The 18,896-nt window shown below is 26.1% G+C and overlaps 1 protein-coding gene across 2 annotated transcripts in view; it reads right to left on the bottom strand.

Moving 5' to 3' along the window:
- Window positions 1-4,596: 4,596 nt before the first annotated feature.
- LOC107169960 (alpha-tocopherol transfer protein-like) overlaps window positions 4,597-18,896 on the bottom strand; it is a 41,026-nt gene continuing 26,726 nt past the window's right edge. For both annotated transcript variants that reach the window (XM_015519968.2, XM_015520047.2), the window contains 3 exons: window positions 8,597-8,707; window positions 4,917-5,067; window positions 4,597-4,848 (listed from right to left, as the gene is read on the bottom strand). In XM_015519968.2, the coding sequence (XP_015375454.2) occupies window positions 4,814-4,848; window positions 4,917-5,067; window positions 8,597-8,707 (297 nt within the window). In that variant the 3' untranslated portion in view covers window positions 4,597-4,813. The remainder of the gene's footprint in view (window positions 4,849-4,916; window positions 5,068-8,596; window positions 8,708-18,896) is intronic.

Below are 18,896 nucleotides of genomic sequence, written 5' to 3'. Positions count from 1 at the left end.
TTAATTTTAATAAGATAGACTGAAATTCCACTTAAGATCGATTAATCGATTGCATTTGGTTGGTTTACGGCCAATGGGTATTTACAGTAGGCGAATGTTGCAGGTAATGCCAATCAATTTCGACACAGGTACATCAACAATTGTAACTATAGAAAATTTTACCAAAATGGTCTTTACGTAGTCATAAACCAATCATTTTTGACATTTACAATTAGTTTTTGGTCAATTTTTACCAAACATAAACCATAATATTAGGATATTTTTTATAGTATTAAGACGTTATCACTTTATCTCAAAATCTTGAACTTTTAAACTGTGTTTCAGAAGGATAAATTTCCGCTGTATAGTGTGAGCTCGATATGCAACAATCCAATTTTGTAACTTTGTTCACCGAATAGCAATCGTTATAATCGACGAGGATACTATATACCTAAGTAAATGTTTTTTTATTTGTTACGATATTTTAAATGATTATAATTAAACTTATAAAAATCGAAAATATGAAATATAGTTGTATCAAAGTAAAGCACGCTTTTAACTAAAAAAATTTGAAAAAATTTGTGTTTATTGAAATTTATAATGAATAATACATAAATGAAATAATAAGTTCTAAAAAACAAATTAGCAGTTATCTTATTACAAGAAATTAAATTGGTTTTACGTTATAACTATTATGGGTAGCATCGTTTCATCTATAGTGAAACTAAAATTATTTATTATGTATATTATATTATATGAAATTATGTATGTAACTCATATAAAAATTGGTAATGGAGAACAAACCAAAATGATGAATGAATTACAAAAACAAGTTCAAAAATACTAAGCTGTTATTTTAGTCTTAATTTTAGGTGTGTTTCCAATGCCAATCCAATCAAAAAGTTCTGAAAAAAGAAATTGTAATTAATCCTATTATCAGTCATGAGCTGAATTTTCGGTGTCAAATATACTTAGTAGATTCGTATACGAATTTGCAAATATATCCAATTTAAATTTATATTAAATTATCTGGATTGCCTAACCTAGTTCATACAGTATAAAGACATTCTTAGTTTAAAAAATCAGAATAAGTGGTATATTTGTTAATTATATTTCTTATTTTTGTTACTTCAAATATTTTACATTTGGAAAACAGATGGGAGTTCGTACCTGAGTATGTACCTAAGTATGTACTTGATAACAAAAAATATGTGGTGTGTAAAGTGTATACATTTTAAACGGAAAATCGTGGCACTGCTTAATAGATACATGGATTCATTGAAATAGGAAACCAAGATTTTCAAAAAATTATACTGATAGCTATAACAATGAAAGAGAACGATAATGTAGTTTACGATATTATAAAATTGTTAGAAATGTTATAGCTTGTTAAATTCACTAAAAAAAATGACATACTATATCAAGGAATTAGGAAAACGCCATATGAAGCTATTTTCGGTAATTATGGCATTAATTAATGGATTTAAAACACAAGCAAGTGTAATGCTGTGATCACCCAGCAAAAAATTTCCATCTGCTCAAGTGAACGATACTGTTTGAGTGCATGTTCCAGATAGATTGAGAACGTCTAGATTTTAAAAATATCTTAACTGTAGTTAAAAACGTATATAATGAATTGCGAAAAATAATATGGGAGCGTGGGATGATCAGTCAACAGATGTACATTCGTAATCAATTTTCAGCGTAGAAAAAAAAATTGGTATCACTAAACGACGTTTTATCCGATAAGACGATTTCATTGAGACAGGTATCGACAGCTGCTTCTAGAGTTGATGGCCAAGGTTTGGTTGGATGCCCTTGTAAACAAAAGCAGTTCAAATGAGGTAATTTTGAAACAGTAAATGCTGAAATATCGTTTAACGTGCCGAAATAAATAAAAAAATAATAAAAACAAATATAATATTTCTACCAAATTTATCTACAGATTATTTATTTATTTATTCATTTTATTATCTATCTTATTCTGTTCTATCTATAAACTATATAAATTAATTTATTAATAGAAAAATAATTGTAGTTATAAGTTTACGATTTTCATTTATTTAAAACAAAAAACGCAAAATAATTAATTCTGTCAAAAAACACTGAGAAATGTTTACATTTTGAAAAATTTGTGAAAAAATAAAAAAAAAATTGATAAAAGTAAAAAAGCAACTGTTAACATTGATTACTTACTGCTAGGTGTTCATACACTTTAGCATAATTTATTATATATTGGAAATTTACGAAATACGATAGTGTTATATTTTATGAAATCATTTTGAAATTAATTCCCTCAAAATTTGTAGATAATAAATAAAACGAATGTAAATTCCACTAGAATATTATGTCTTTTAATATTATTCCATGGTTAAACATTTCATAGATAACCCCTGAAAGTTTTAATAAAATACAATCGGCATACAACGGTATCCCCATCCGTGAAATATAAATATTTATGAAACACAATTTATAAAAGTTAAAAATGTTCTCTGACGTGAATAATGTGAAATCAGAGATAATTGGTTAACGAATCGAAATTATTTGTCATGTAAAATATCAGAACTACTAAAAGTAACTATAATATACTGTTGTGCATTTGAGTAACACATATTATTGTTATTTGAATTTAATATACACTGACATGTTTGGAAGTGAGAATAATTTTAACGGGAAATGGGATTTCGTTTGTGGTCTTAAAAATGAAAATTTTTATTTTATTGTTGTTACAATAATAATTATAAAGTTTCGTGTATGAACACGAATGGGAGTTGGAACTGGGAAAGGGAAAAAACTCCATAATCTAACTTTAAAATATATGATATCGTGTTCTAGCAATTATATTTCATTACAAGTTACGGCTAACTTATTCTATACTACTTGTCCAAATAATAATAAAAAAAAAACCCCTAGGTACGAAAAATATCACGATAATAATGATTCCGGCTACAACTATAGGCAATTCAAAGCGCTAGTGTTGGTTTGTTAGTATACCGATGGCTGATGGGTCAGATAAAAAATCGATAATATTATTATAATATTATTTTGCTATTGAATTTTTTACTCTTAATTTTTCTCATTATTTATTGTAATTTTCTCCTATCGAAACTAGAAAAAAAATATCAAATTTTTGATTAAAATATGGGTTTTAACGTGTCCATGACGAGGTTTTGTTGTGTAAATACTACGCGTACATCAACGAAACTCGAATAAACAAATTACCACGTTATTTATCACGTATTTTCATGCAGTAAGAATTATTATACGTAGCGCTGATAATCCAATGTCATACATGAGATATTATTATATGAGTATGGATAAACATACTCCCAATGACTACCTACTATTCTGTTTAACTAATGTTTGTTGTGTTTTACTTATACCGTGCAGTCTAAAATATCAATTTTAATCCCTTATTTGTTTGATATATGATCGATGTATTTGTCATTAAATATAGTATAATTTTATACGCACCTACAATCTATATAGATAAAAAATATAGTGATATAAATTATTATTTGTTTGGTTCAGGGAATATTGTATTTGTATTTTTTAATGGATTATGCTGTCTGCAGCAGTGCTGCTAGTTTTTATATTATTCGCCTGACCTAAAAATTATCTAAACACGATTAGAAAAGTGAGCTAAATTTATTATTTCAAAATAATATTTGTTTAATAGTGTTTAATAGTTACACAAGGTAGGTAAATACATTGGAAAGACTCGTGTTATCATGTTCGGTAAACATTGGTCCTATTTAATAGTCTACAATATATGCATAATATGTTCTCCGAAAATTAATGTAAATATAAGGAAACCCCCTTTTTTTATCATTATACGATAGTATCAAGTCCACAGGTAATTAAAGTGTGGAAATTTGGATTTTAGTTGTTCAATAATTTGTGTTCATCGCTCATACATATTCATAAGTTCATAAAAAATTACGATAATTATTAAATATAATATATATGATGCACGTATGTATCCTTATAGGTACACGATAGAATTCATTTGTGAGATTTGCTCAACTAAATACCTATGTTCCCGTTATATATCGGTTAAACTGGATTATTAATAAATATTAGTTATTCACAATAATTTTTTATATATTACGTGTATGTGTGTCACCTCTTTTGTCTTAACTATGTGTATGTTCTTACAATTTTAACAACTATACACGTTATAATTATCAAAACTTTAAATTTTGTATCAAATATTTAAACCACTTAATTTTCATTAAGGAGAATTATTATTATGTATTATTAATATTAATAATAATGCTGAATAATTCACAAATACTTTAACAAATTATTGTGAATTAATACAATTAAAGTTTGTATAATTTTAAAATTTAAGTTATGATGACAGTTTTCTTAAAAAATATGAATTATAAAACCAAACTTAGGAGTAAAAACATATGGGTTTTATTATATAGGTAGTTCAAATGCAATTTAATTTCAAAATGTATAGTGGTACAAGCCATTGTAGAATGATTAAATACTAGGTACTAAAATTATAAATATATGCCACAGAAACAAATAATCATCAATCAAATTATTATTTGATTGAATACAATAATTTGTGTTGAAAGTCACATTAATATAATAAATACATTTGAATAAAATAATAAATACAGCTATTTAATAAGATATTAAAAATAAAATAATAATAATAATAATAACACGTATGTATAATGTATATATTTATATAAACATTCTTATTTTGGTCAATAACCCAATAACAAATAATTGAACTCTTCAATTAAAATATTACGTCTGTATTCAATAACATAAAATACACGTTTCTAGTCTACTGAGTTTCGTAATATATTTTTTATCATTTTTTCTTTTTGTAGCCGAATTCATTTGCCACTAAAATAGATAAAAGGTTCACTTCAGACATTAGTATACAATTATGTATTATTAATATTACGAAATACCTTTATAGTTGTCTTCGTAATAACACAGTAAATTCCATAAATCAATGCCTTGGTCGGTTTCTATGTCCATGAGACCACCGTATTTAGTTGGTAAACATTTGGCATCCAGATGTGCTAATAATGATGAATGATCATAACCGTGAAAAAGCATCTGAAACAATTTTTACAACTATAATAAAATTTCTCGATACTTGCGTTGCAAGCCACTGCACTTAAAAAACAGACACTGATAGATATTATATGAGATTTTGACATCATTAATAATGCTCAATAAATTCGAGAAATTTTAAAATTATAAATTTATGTTTACAATACTTCCTACATTTTCAGGGCGGAGTATGGTCTTTCTAGACTAATGACTACTTTAAACAATCCGAATTGAATCAAATATTTATAAAAAAAATTGACGTATTTTGCACACTTGGCAGTATTAAATTATAATAATATTGTAGAAATTATAAAATTTAAGTATATAGACGCATTATTTCCGTAGTATACATAATATAAGATATAGTGTAAAAGTATAAGACTCACACAAGTTTAGTTGAACAAATTACAGATGACACAGTAGCTATAAGTATAGGTAGGTACATTGTTAAAAAATTTTCAGAACAAATAAAAACATTATTGTTGTGTGATATATATATATATACCCTAACCTCCCCCTTTAACTAATAAAATCGGACATTGAATAAAATTCCTACATTATTTATAATATATTATATGTATTATGTATAAAATTTAACAATAATATAATGTATAAAATTCCTAACAATTTTAGATACAAAGGCACATTGGGTCCTTCTTGCGTTTAGTTTAATAAAATAGTATTTTTTTTGTTTTATCATTATTTTAGATTTTAGATACCTGATGTGGAAAATAATTATGGTATACTTTGAGTACCTAGTTGTCTATTAAACTTAGATTATTAAACTAACAGTATTAAAACAAAAAATAAGGTCAAACAAGTAAATTAGTTATACAAAAACATTTTTAGTATATTTTAAATATAACCATACAAAATGTAGGTTTATCAAACAAAAAGTCTAAGTTATGATATTATGCTAATTTTAATTAAGCCCCGTAAATCGGTTCTAACGCAATTGATGAGGTATACCAGTTTTATTATTTATCGTACATCAATGAAATACAAAATTCTACATTTCTGATACATCAGTAAATATTATAAAATTAGTTAGGTAGTAAAGTGCACTGTTAACATTGTTTACGTTATTTTTGAATTTAATGAACATATTTATTATTTAATTTCAATATTTACCTTTTTTTACTTTTAACAAATAGTAATAATTATAGGATAAATGATAATAGTGAAAATAATCAAGAAACCGTAATAGTAGTTTTTCACAATGATTTAAAACAATTTAATTAAAATATAAAGGTTAATTGATTTTGGTCTTGTAAAGTATTTCATAAAAAGCGATTTTTGAGCAATTAATTCAAAGATATTTTACTAGATTATTAATATTTTGTTAAAATTTTAGCTTCAAACGCTTATTAAGTTATCGATGTTTTAATCTCAACATTTTTTTTTTTTTAACTGCACTAATAATTAACTATCTGAAGAAGAATATAAATTACATTTTCAAGTCTTCTGACCATGCGAAAAGATTTTTGAAAAAAAAGGTTAGAAAAAAAATAATGACTAGGCATTTTTAATTTTGACATCTCAAAAGTACAATATAAATTCACTTTAATAACAGTAAACATCTTGAAGTTGAAAAATTAAAGCATTTTTCCTACCTACTACAAAATATATACACATAGGTAAGTACTAAAAAAACACAAATTCTCCGCTTAGAACTTAAAAATAAAGCAAACTGATTAAATTTTATAGAATGTTTACACAAGTCTATTATATTGTCATATTAAAAAAATGTAAAAAGATAAATAATAGGAATGTAGGTACATGGTTGTGCTTCGGATAAAATTCACTTTTATGTGTAAACACAAATAATATTATTATATTCGCTCCAAGTATTTTATTTGTTTATTCAATATTATACAATTAAACTTAACTTATGTGTTTATATTTGAAAAACATACGTACTACGTACATACAACTTAAATAATATATTATAATGTACCAAGTGATTTACTAACAACTCGCATTAAGATGGTGGCTGTAGTGGGGGTAACCAAAACTCCATTAGGTATTTCAATAAGCACATGTAGGCTCCCGAGGGCCACTCTTATAAAATAGCTATTTCTAAGATATATGTATCGTTCGTTATTTAATAAATTAAAATGTATATTGCATATTAACCTTTACAATACCTAACGATATATTTGACATACCTATCAAAGTGGTTTTTAATTTTTTACGAAATTCGAATGTTTAATTTATATTTATGTGACTGTAAGTTGTAAATCGTCCTGTTTATTTAATTTATAAATTTTCATCAGATATAATTTCGTATCTACTTATAGTTGGAATAACCTGGTAGAATTATTGAACATGATATGCGATTTGCGCCGTGTTATTTAGTGTCATGTCAACCGGCTGGATAACTTACTACTTTACTACTAAGTAGGTATTTATAAATATTATTTTGCTACACAACATTTTTATAGATGTATTTTAATGGTCATAATCACTCATTTATTTTCATTTTTATTTATTCTTTGACAATATGATGGCACAGGAAAGCACCAAAAACTACATTGAATTACAATGCTCACTAAAATTAATTAATTTTAATCTAATTTGAATAAAATTAAATACATATGCAAACAATATCAAATTTTAAATACTAACAATCGCCTTATCATTGCATTCTATACTGTAGAAATATTCCACTAGCATATTCATACAAAAAAAAAAAACATACAATTTACCTTAATATTAAAACTCAAAAGTGATCAATATTGCTGATCATCTTAAATAGTGTTATTGTTATATTTTACTCAACATGGTTATTAGTTATGAATTATGACTCGATAAAATGTTTTTGACGTGTTTATTAATTATGATTATTTTTTAAGTGCTGTGTAAATATTTAATTAAAAATGCATAAAACTATTGCACTCCCTGTATGAGTTTATTAACTATATACTTTGCAACTGTTTTATATTTTGTAACTGAACAAAATGTCAATACAAAATTATAATTAGATATACCCATAATTTACATAATCTATCTACTAGAGATCATTACAGTACAGTCTATTATAAGCTTACGTAATATGTTCTTCATATTAAATACAATAAAATGTATCTAACTATCCACATTTTTCAAAAATTAAAATGATATTCAATTTTGACCATTAACTGTACAGTTATAAATATCTAGAAAAATATTTTTATTTTGTTATTTTTTTTTTGGGGGGGGGGGGGTCGTGGCTTCGACAACAAGGGTCATTAACCTATGGAACTGTGGGGGAGGGAACCTACAGGTTTGGTACTTGTGGATGTTTTTTTTTGGCGGAATTTCGAATGGGCACCCTTAGGTTTTTGCAATGCCCGGGTGGGAGGGCGCCGGCCTCTCTTTCCAGATAGCGTGAACTGCCTGGAAGGGTATGCCGCCCATGACCGGGATTCGAACCGGCGACGGTGCGCGTCGTAACTGACGCCTTAATCCGCCTGGCCACTACAGCCCCCCCCCCCCCACAGTTATTAACTTTCTTCTTATTGAAAAATAATTTTAAATTGTTTAAACATACTCGATTTCTTAATTTTTCTTGCATAAATGGTTTGAACATTGAAAACACCATGTTAAATATGTACGGTTGATTTACGATGTGCACTTCTTTAAGTCTTGCGGGCATTGAATACTGAAACAAAATATTTTCTTTAATTAGAACCTATAGGAGATAACATTAAGTATAGAGCTGCAAAGACCAATATTATGTCTATGGTTTAATGAAAATGAGTTGGTACTTAATAATTATTAGCAGATGGTTACTAATAATATTAATATATTTGTACTAACCATCTTTAGGTCTATGTATTTAGTATTATTGGGGAAAAAAAACTCAAGAAAATGCTATTTATGGCGAATTATATTATAAATCATATATCTAAATATTAATTATTAAATACAGTTTAGTGTTAATTTTTATAGTTGGTATTTTTTGCTTGGATTAGTTTTAAATTTTTTAATTGTATTAGTACTTCATTATAATATTTTCATTTTTCATTTGTTGGGTTCAAATTTTAATAAAATAATTAAAATCGTTTTGCAAACTGTCAAAAAAATTTATTGATTTTTTTATTTTACCTTAATAGGAATCAATAAATTAATAACAAAAACATCGAATACAAACAACTAATCGCGGTATATTTATTTTATAAATTTTTTTAATGTTTTTTAAATACATATTTCATAATTTAGTTTACATAAGTTTTCAAATTATGATTTTTTTGTTCATTTAAGAGCTCCATGTCCCTGGCCCCCCCACCACGGAATTTCGAAAAAAAAATAACTCCATTCGTTTGTGCTTCGTTTGTGCTGGTTTGTGCTTTTAATCCCGTCGTTTGTGCTCAACCCCTTCCAAAGTTATTCAACTTTCAATGTGGGGGGGCTGGGGACATGCTCAGCCCCCCCACCTTGGAATTTTTAAACCAAAATTTGCCATCCGTTTGTGCTTCGTTTGTGCTGGTTTGTGCTTTTAATCCCATCGTTTGTGCTCAACCCCTTCCAAAGTTATTCAACTTTCAATGTGGGGGGGCCGGGGACATGCTCAGCCCCCCACCACGGAATTTTTAAACCAAAATTTGCCATCCGTTTGTGCTTCGTTTGTGCTGGTTTGTGCTTTTAATCCCGTCGTTTGTGCTCAACCCCTTCCAAAGTTATTCAACTTTCAATGTGGGGGGCTAAAATGTACTCCCAGCTACTCCCTTTTGTAATAAAAAATATATCTGATGGTAACTGTCCCTATAATTATTTTTACCTTTATGGTTTATACTCTCTATAGTTGTAAAACATTATTTTGCCAGAAAAACCATACCCTTGTGGATTAGAAATTATTTTTATATTATTCACTTTGCGGGATTTTCGTAAATAAAAAAAAAATACTTACGATGCAATTGTTATAAAAGTGTTACTTTAAATCCATTGTATGTATTTTGGAAATCCAAACCCATGATTTTCGAACGTTAAAAAATTATTTTTGATGTCATCAATGGAAATTACGTGACTTATATTATATTACATTAAATTACCTCAAGGAGTGACGAGGACAACAAGTTTTACTTATATGTTCTATATTATAATTATGATCATATAAGTAAGTCTAATCAATAGATTCATAGGTAATATTGCCAGATATTTTATTATTATAAACACAATAACTCCTAACAGATAACACCCAAGAAACACCTGCAAAATACGTGAGCCAACCACTTCCAAGAGACCCGACAATTTAAAACTAATTTTGTTTATTAAGAATTTAAGCATATCGTTTGTATAATTACCACAAGTATAGTGTATTATATTGTCTTATGTATAGTTGAATGATTTTTGAATAATCAAAATGATTCTCAGTAGGTACCTATACAGTATAATTATTGTACAGTATCTACAGTAAGTATTCCATAGGTACTATATCTACATTTCAATTTCAATGATATTACTTTTTAATATAGTTTTGTTACGATTGTTACATGTCATCGGAAACCGATAACAGTTAATTAAGGCTTTGACCGTGCGGGTACAATTATAAAGCAATACAATACCACACTCTTTATCTTTTTACCTGCAAAAAACATAATAAGATTGTACCCTAATATATTTTGAGCATTATATAGAATTATGGACCATCTAAAGGTTAAAAAGTGATGGCGGTATTCGTTTGCTGCATCGTCTTGATATGATAATATGTGGCTAGGCTTTGACAATTATTGTTAAACCTACAATATTAGAGAATCAATTCTAAGTAAAAAAAAAAAACATTGTTTTTAATATAAAGGATATATGAAATATGAATTTCAGTAATTTAAATATATATTAAGCAAATTTATATTATTATTTTCATTCCAGTGTGCGACTTCGTTGTGGATGGTTCGACACATCGACACATAATAAATTCGTTTTTTATTTTCATACACTTGTGTAATTTAACTGTACTAGCTGTGTATTCGTGAATGGTTTTTAGTTTTTAAGTGTATTTCAACGGCATTTTATTCGAAGTGGATCTACACTAACGGGTGAGTAAATCAAAGTATTATAAAATGTAATATACTTCATAGTAGGTGGTATGCAACCTACTATACCTATTCAAAAATTATGAATAATTATTTTAGATGAATTTATACCAACAAATTTTAAGCAAGATTCATTTTATACATAAAACTATAAATACGAATATTGAAGTCAAATTGGCATTCGATTGCTATACTTGATGGGGGATTGTGTGTATAATTAAGAGACATGCGCTAAATTTTATAAAAATAATAAATTAGTTTTATAACAAATTATAAATTGTGGCAATGTATTTTTAATATTTTTCAACTTTTATTGTAATGATTAAAGCGCGGATTTATATGCATTTGCATATTTATTTTGGTTGATTGCATGATATGCTAAGTGAGCATACAATAATAATTTGTTTCATAGCATAACAATTTAAAAATGAAACTTTTTAAGAGCATATTTTTGCATATTTCGATGTTTTTTTTTTGTTTTTGAAATATATAGGTACTACCTAATGTAATATAAAAAAATAATATTATATTTTTATAATTTCAAAATAAATTGATAGGTAACTTGTATAAATATAAATACGCATACCAACATTAAAAAAAAAATCATTCACCATTAACATTATTTCAGAAAAAATGAAGAAAAGTATTTTTAGAAAGGTTTCATAATTTTAAATATGTTGTTTTAGTTAAATGTTCAAAAATATATTTTTTGCTAATTTTGTATGCATATTTTCAAGGCTGGGCAAGTTAATGATTTTTTTTAACTCAGTTAAGTTAAGTTAAACATTTTTTGTTTAATTAAATTAAAAGTTAAGTTAATTCATTTTTGTTAACTTAACTTCAATTAATAAGTTAAGTTAATAATAATAATAATAAAATCATTGAAAACGTTTTAAAATAAGTGAAAATCACTTGTATAGTAGGTAATATATCTTATATTATAAATTTATAATATATAATATTGTCATACGGCCTACGGGTGACTAAATGTCACATTGTTACCATGTTATCTCCAAATTATTATTTATTAGTACATACTTAATTAATTTAACATATTAGTTGTTATTTATAAAAATATTTACGACAATATTTAATTCACATTTATATTTATTTATTTTTTTTTTTACAATATTTAATATTTAAAATATTTTTTCCAACAATATTTTCTAATATTCTACGAATTCGAAATCAGCCAACCGTTATAGACTAAAATATATTCTAGATAAAACAAAAATTCAAAATTAACTTAACTGGTAATATTAAAAAAAATTGAAGTTGATTTTAAGTTAACGTAGATATAAATGAGTTAAATTAAAGTTAAGTTAATTAAAACAGCGAACTAGTAAGTTAAATTAATAAGTTAAAATTAACTTAACTTTCAACTTATTAACTCGTTAATGCCCAGCCTTGCATATTTTTATTTTTCATGTATATTTTAACGTTATAGTGCATATCTTTAAGCATATTTAAGACTTTTTAGCGCATATTTGGTTGTTTTTTAGAGCATATAAATCCGCACTCTAGTAGTGATATATCAGAATTCAGGAATCTTGTATTAAATTTTCATGCTTTTCTGGTCCAATAATTTAAATTTTATTGATATTTTGGAAAAAAAAAACTAAAAAGGGTAAATGGATGTGTTGCTCTGTTGTACAGTCAGTAGGGCGTTATTCGAATGAAATTTTATTTAGATGACATTTTATTCGAATAAAAAATTATTCGAATGATTTTTTCACAATTATACAAATAAAAATGTATTCGAATAATTTTCACATATTATTATTCGAATAAAAAATTACTCGGATAATTTTCAACGTTATTATTCGAATAAAAATTATTTTAAAATAAATTTCAAAACGTTAATATTTGAATAAAAATTATACCAATACCTACAAATATGCTCCTCGCATTCATGAAGTGTCAGAACAAGCTGCAGTATTTAAAATTATATTAAAAAAATCAATAAAACGCTTGATTAGTAAAATATTAAAAAACTTAATTTAGTTTAATATATAACAGTATAATTAATGCTATTATTAACTAGAAGATTTATAAATTATATAATCTTATTACCATTATATGATACATATACATATTTTGTACTAGTATAATTTTTATTCTAATAATAACGTTTTGAAATTAAATTTTTATTCGAATAAATTTTTATTCGCATAATTGTGAAAAAATCATTCGAATAATTTTTTATTCGAATACATATTTATTTGAATACTTAGTTCTCTAGATAAAATTTTGCCCAACTCTGTGTATAGTAGTTTTCAAGTGGGTTACTGTAATAGATGGTATAAAAAGGTGCGTGCAGTTAACGGGATCGTGAATAGCACTAATTCCCGCTATACTGACAATTTTTAGTGCTCAATTAGTGCTTAAAGAATAAACAAAAATAAAAATTGGTAAAAGGTCCATTTCACCAGCACGGATGAAAGAATCTAAACTAAATTAAAAAAATCTAAGTTGTAATTATTTAATTATTAATTTAATAAAATGACATAAATGATATAAAAAAAAAACTAATTTAACAAAAAATAATATTTTGAAAAAAAAATTGGCTGATATAAAAAATAAAGTTAAAAAAAATATATTAATTAACCAAAACATAATATGTTATTACATTTATTATAATAAATAATTTTATTATTATTATATAATATAACTAGCTGATCCCCGTGCACTTCGTTGCCCGTTAATAATACCAACTCTACATGATTTAAAATTTATGTTTAATACCCGGCTATTAATGTTCAAATCTTCCCATGACAAATTCCCGTGGATTTACCCTATCTCAATCACCATTAATGATTTTTAACACTGTCATATAAAATATAAAACTAAAATTATATTCAATCATAATATTTTCTCGCATATTTTATCTTTGTAATGTTAAAAAATTTTTAAAATTGTTACCTAATAACATAATACTAATTTCTTATTCATCCATAGGTACTATCCTATCCATAAATCCCAGACATCAATAAATAGTTTTTGCACTTTTCTACTTATTCGGTTGACTTTTTAAACATTTTCTTTCATAAGAACCTTCTTCAGGCAATTACGAACAGTTAAAAAAAATTTGAGCCAAATTGGTCCCGGCGTTGAGGCGTTGAGCTAAAACCGGTAATTTATCTCTATAATATACTATATATATTTTTATATTTTTTTGTTGTTTTTTTTTTTCGATTTGTATAGATATTTAAAATCAATTTCGAAATCGTTTTCAAGCCCTGCTATTATCGATATTTGTATTATTATTATTTATATTATATTCATATTTATATTTTTATCTGCTAGAGGGCGCCACTGGTGTAACTCAGTTTTTGTCTCTAAATCTCTAACTAACAGGAGTTAGGTCCATAATTTATACTATAAACCCGCTCCCCGACATTCTCTATCATTTAAAAAAAAATTGAGCCAAATCGGCTCAGCCGTTCTCAAATGATACAATTTCATATATTTTTTCTCCATTTTTATATATAGATAATATAATATAATAATATAATAATAATACGTTATAATATTTTTATTATTTTTTTTTTTATTTTATTTTATATTTATTATTTATTTATTTTATTTTGTAATAAAAAAATCTAATTTGAAATATTAATTGACTTGGCTTATTTGATTGATTTTACTTTAATGTATATTTTAACTTGATTACATATCTAAATTGAATTTAAAAATATTAATTTACTAAAAATTCAAAATATGTTTTTTAATTAAACCATATTTTCATATCAACTTAATTTTTTTTTTATTCAATTAAATAAAAAATCAAAAAAATCTTATCCGAATAAATAAGCCAAGTTGAATACAAAAACCCATTTTAAATTAATAAATCTATAATAAAAATCTAAATTGAAATAATACATTTTTTAAAAAGCCATATTAAATATTAAAAAAACTGTTTTGAATAACGAATCTAAAGAAAACATAAAAAAAGTTAAATTGAACTCAAAAAAACTATGGGCTGATGTGAGATTTTATTATTTTTTAGGTTGTCAGATTCTTGTTAAAATGCCTAGAAAATCAAAAATTAACCCTGTAGAATTATTCAATGTTATACAAAACTATGATGTTTTTCATGAAGATTCTAACCATTTAAAGGGCCCTGCTCAAGAATGTTGGTCTCTAATACAAAAAGATCTAAATCATGTAATTGATGCAAAATATATTTATACAATTGTTTTGCAAAACAGATATGGTATAAAGGACAAAATAACTACAATTAAAAATCAAAATCTATCATCTAAAGTATCTGATGATATCGAAAAAAAAATTACAGTTGAAGAATCTTCTGATGAAAGTCAAAATAACTCATCTGCAACATTAGAACAAATATTTGAAGTTTTAAATTTCAATATTACTCTTTTGCCCGAAGAGTGGAAATCTATATATAATCAAAATCCAAACAATTTGAAACGTTCAGATTCAAAAAATAGTACGCGTATGTATTATACATTAGTGCCATATAAATGGACACCTATTGTAAATGAACACTTTTTTGAGCAAACCAAACTAGCGTGTTGTATAAAATACAAACGTGCAAATATATATCCTGGAGGCGAATTTTTTTTAAAAATTGACGGAATTTGTAAATTTTGTAATAGCATTTTTAATGGAAACCTAATAAATCAACCTGAAGAGGGGCGTAGGGTTATTATTCGGTGCACAATGGAAGGTCCTTACATACAATGCACAACAAGAAATAAAAGACGAATAATTGGAGAAAAGAAAGAATATTTTTTGAACAAGATGTTAAAGCAAAATATGTCAGCTGCTTATGTTCAAAGATCAGAAGCAAGAGAAACCATGGAATATGGCGATCCAGAACCTAGTCATTTACCATCATTAAATGCGTTACGTGTCATGAAGTACAAAGAAAATAAAAAAAATCATTTAAACGAAGACCCAATATTAGCCATATTGTTAATGAAAGGCATGTCTCCTTATAATAATATTATTCGAGATATTGGCTATGATAGATTTTTCGTACATTATTGGGCTGCTCAAGAAGTTAACTCATACAGAAATTACTGTAAAAATAACAAAATACCAACAATCAGTATTGATGCAACGGGAGGTATAGTTAAAAGCATTAATTTAATGTCTGGTCGACAAACAGGTAATTTATTTCTATACCAAATTGCTGTCATGGATTATAATAAAAAATCTCAGTTTGCAGTAGCACACATGGTTTCTGAACGTCATGATAATAATAGTATTTCGCATTGGCTTACTGAATGGGTAAGAAGTGGATTAACTACTCCGAAAGTTGTTGTTTTGGATCAATCATTAGCTTTGATGATAGCAGCAGTAAGAACATTCACTCAATATTCTAGTCTTGGTAAATATATTAACGTGTGCTCATCTCTGATATTGAATGAACCTGGAACTGAGGTACCATTATGTATGGTTAGAAATGATTTTAACCATATTATGCACTTAATAAGTACTTGGCCTGAAATTAAATCAAGTACTTTTAGAGTAAAAAATTTTTATTTAAGATCTATTGGTTTGATAATTGTAAGTACTAACTTTATTGATGTCAAACACTTATTAAAAATGATCTTTACCGTTGCGCTACATGAAACTGAAGGAAATAATATTAATAGTCAGCATACACAATGTGAAATCGCAAAAATTTATTTGAAACATCGAATTGCAACCCATACAGATTATTATGACCAGACAATTACAGACATTGACAACATGAAGGACAATACAAATTTACAAGAAGAGCCTGTTACAATTAATGATATTGATAATACTATTTTCAATGAAATTAACTGCATTTATGACCTCTGTATTGAAAGTTCAAATGATGAATCTAACAAAACAGGAGATCGTGATAACATACAGTTTTCTCCAAAAATCGCAAAACGCTTATTAGATTTTTGTAAGTTGATACCATGTTGGTCAGCTTTGATGGTTCCAATTTTCAAGTATGGACATTTTACGGAATCAAGTTGTACGTCGGAAAGTTTGTTTAAAGATTTAAAAACTGTTATATTTAAACACAAGGCATTACCACTTAGAATTGACGAATTCTTAAAAATACACATAAATTGTACACTTGGCTCAATGAATATGTTAGCAGATACTACTAAATATGACAAACAAACAACAATACAGAAAGAGGAATCAAGTGATGAAGAAACAAACAGTATCAAGAGATCGTCAATAATTAAAATTTCTAATGACACAAACGAATATCAGCCAATATTTGAATTTGAAGTTCAAAATGAAGCCTTTAATAAAGAAGCAATATTATCAAACTATTCACCGACAGAAAAAAAAAACTTAATAGACAAATCGTATGATGATCCTACCGCACTCGAGAATTGGAAAGGATTGGGGTATCAAGTAGGTAAGAAAAAAAGAAAAGGGACTTACCTAGACAAGGATCCTACTATATTATGCTATAACGACACCAGCCGTACTAAATGTAAAGTAATTGGGCTACTGAAAAATGGAAGTATTTCAGATCTAAAAAGTATTAAAGTTGATGACAAATTATATTGCGTAACAAATACTTGCGCATTTGATAGCATAGTCCAAATATTGTTTAGCTCATATGTTGATAGTGACGTATATGCTGAATGGCTTAATACCAATAGTTCAGATATACTTTTTAAATTGGTTATTAATGCAATTAGAGATGGCATAACTTCACAAACATATAAAAAACGAGCATATATTTTAAAGCCTATTATTTCAGAATATAAACAACTCAATGAAACACCAGATGGCTTAATTATATTAAATTCTGCATGCACAGCCAATTACATGTTCCAGCAATTATTTGAAAAATATCCATCATATACAGAAGTCAAAGAATGTTCAACTTGTAGTTATTACCAAAAAAAATCGTATATAACCATTACAGCAAATTTGCCGACAGAAAGTATTGATTTTATGCAAGATGTTTTGAAAAGTACATTTGAAGAAAACAGAAAGTGTATTCAGTGTGCTTCTTCTATAAAACCAAAATATACTTCTGGTAGCCATTTGCTTATTGAACCAGTTACTAGTAAAGTTCAATATGGACAAAACAAAACACAATTTGATTTACCGGTTGTTTTAAATGATATTCCTACTAAAATCAGTATGTTTGATAATCAGTTCACTCTTAGAGGTCTTATCAATTTCATACAACCACCTAAATGTATTAGTAAGGATGCAATAGGCCATTACGTATCATATAATTGGAGAGAAACGAACAATAGCTGGGAAAGATGTGATGATCTATTAAATTGTATTCGACATGTAAGACCATCAACTAAAATCAATTGTCAATTTATAATGTACACTTTGTAAAAATAAGCTCCGTTTTATATAATATCTAGTTTATATTCAAAAACTTAATTATTTATAAATAATCTGTTATTCTTTGATTTTGATTCTGATACATGTATATGTGCTCATTAATAATATAACAATGACAAATTATAAATATTAATTTAAAATATTAATACATTTTTGTAGGTATACTCTTTATAATATCATATTATTATTTATTAATATTATTATTTTGTGTGTGTTCAATAAACTTTAAATTGTTACGATATCATTAATAATTTGTTTTTTATATAAGTATCAAGTATTATATGTAGTATATTTTATAATACAAATATATTGTTTTTGTCTGATATATTTATGAAAATGATGTACGTAAATACGTTCATGTAATACAATACGCATTGTACTTACATATTGTGTACAATGCGTATTTTTATTATATTATACATAATATTTTTTTGCTTTTTAATAATCTATTTAATTATTTTTTATTACTATAATATA

Source organism: Diuraphis noxia, unplaced genomic scaffold, assembly GCF_037042655.1.
Source record: "Diuraphis noxia isolate RWA-SAM2 unplaced genomic scaffold, SU_Dnox_SAM2 contig0001, whole genome shotgun sequence".
Lineage (NCBI taxonomy): Eukaryota > Metazoa > Arthropoda > Insecta > Hemiptera > Aphididae > Diuraphis > Diuraphis noxia.
Note: the sequence above shows the minus strand (reverse complement) of the source record. Positions and strands in the feature narration are given on the sequence as shown.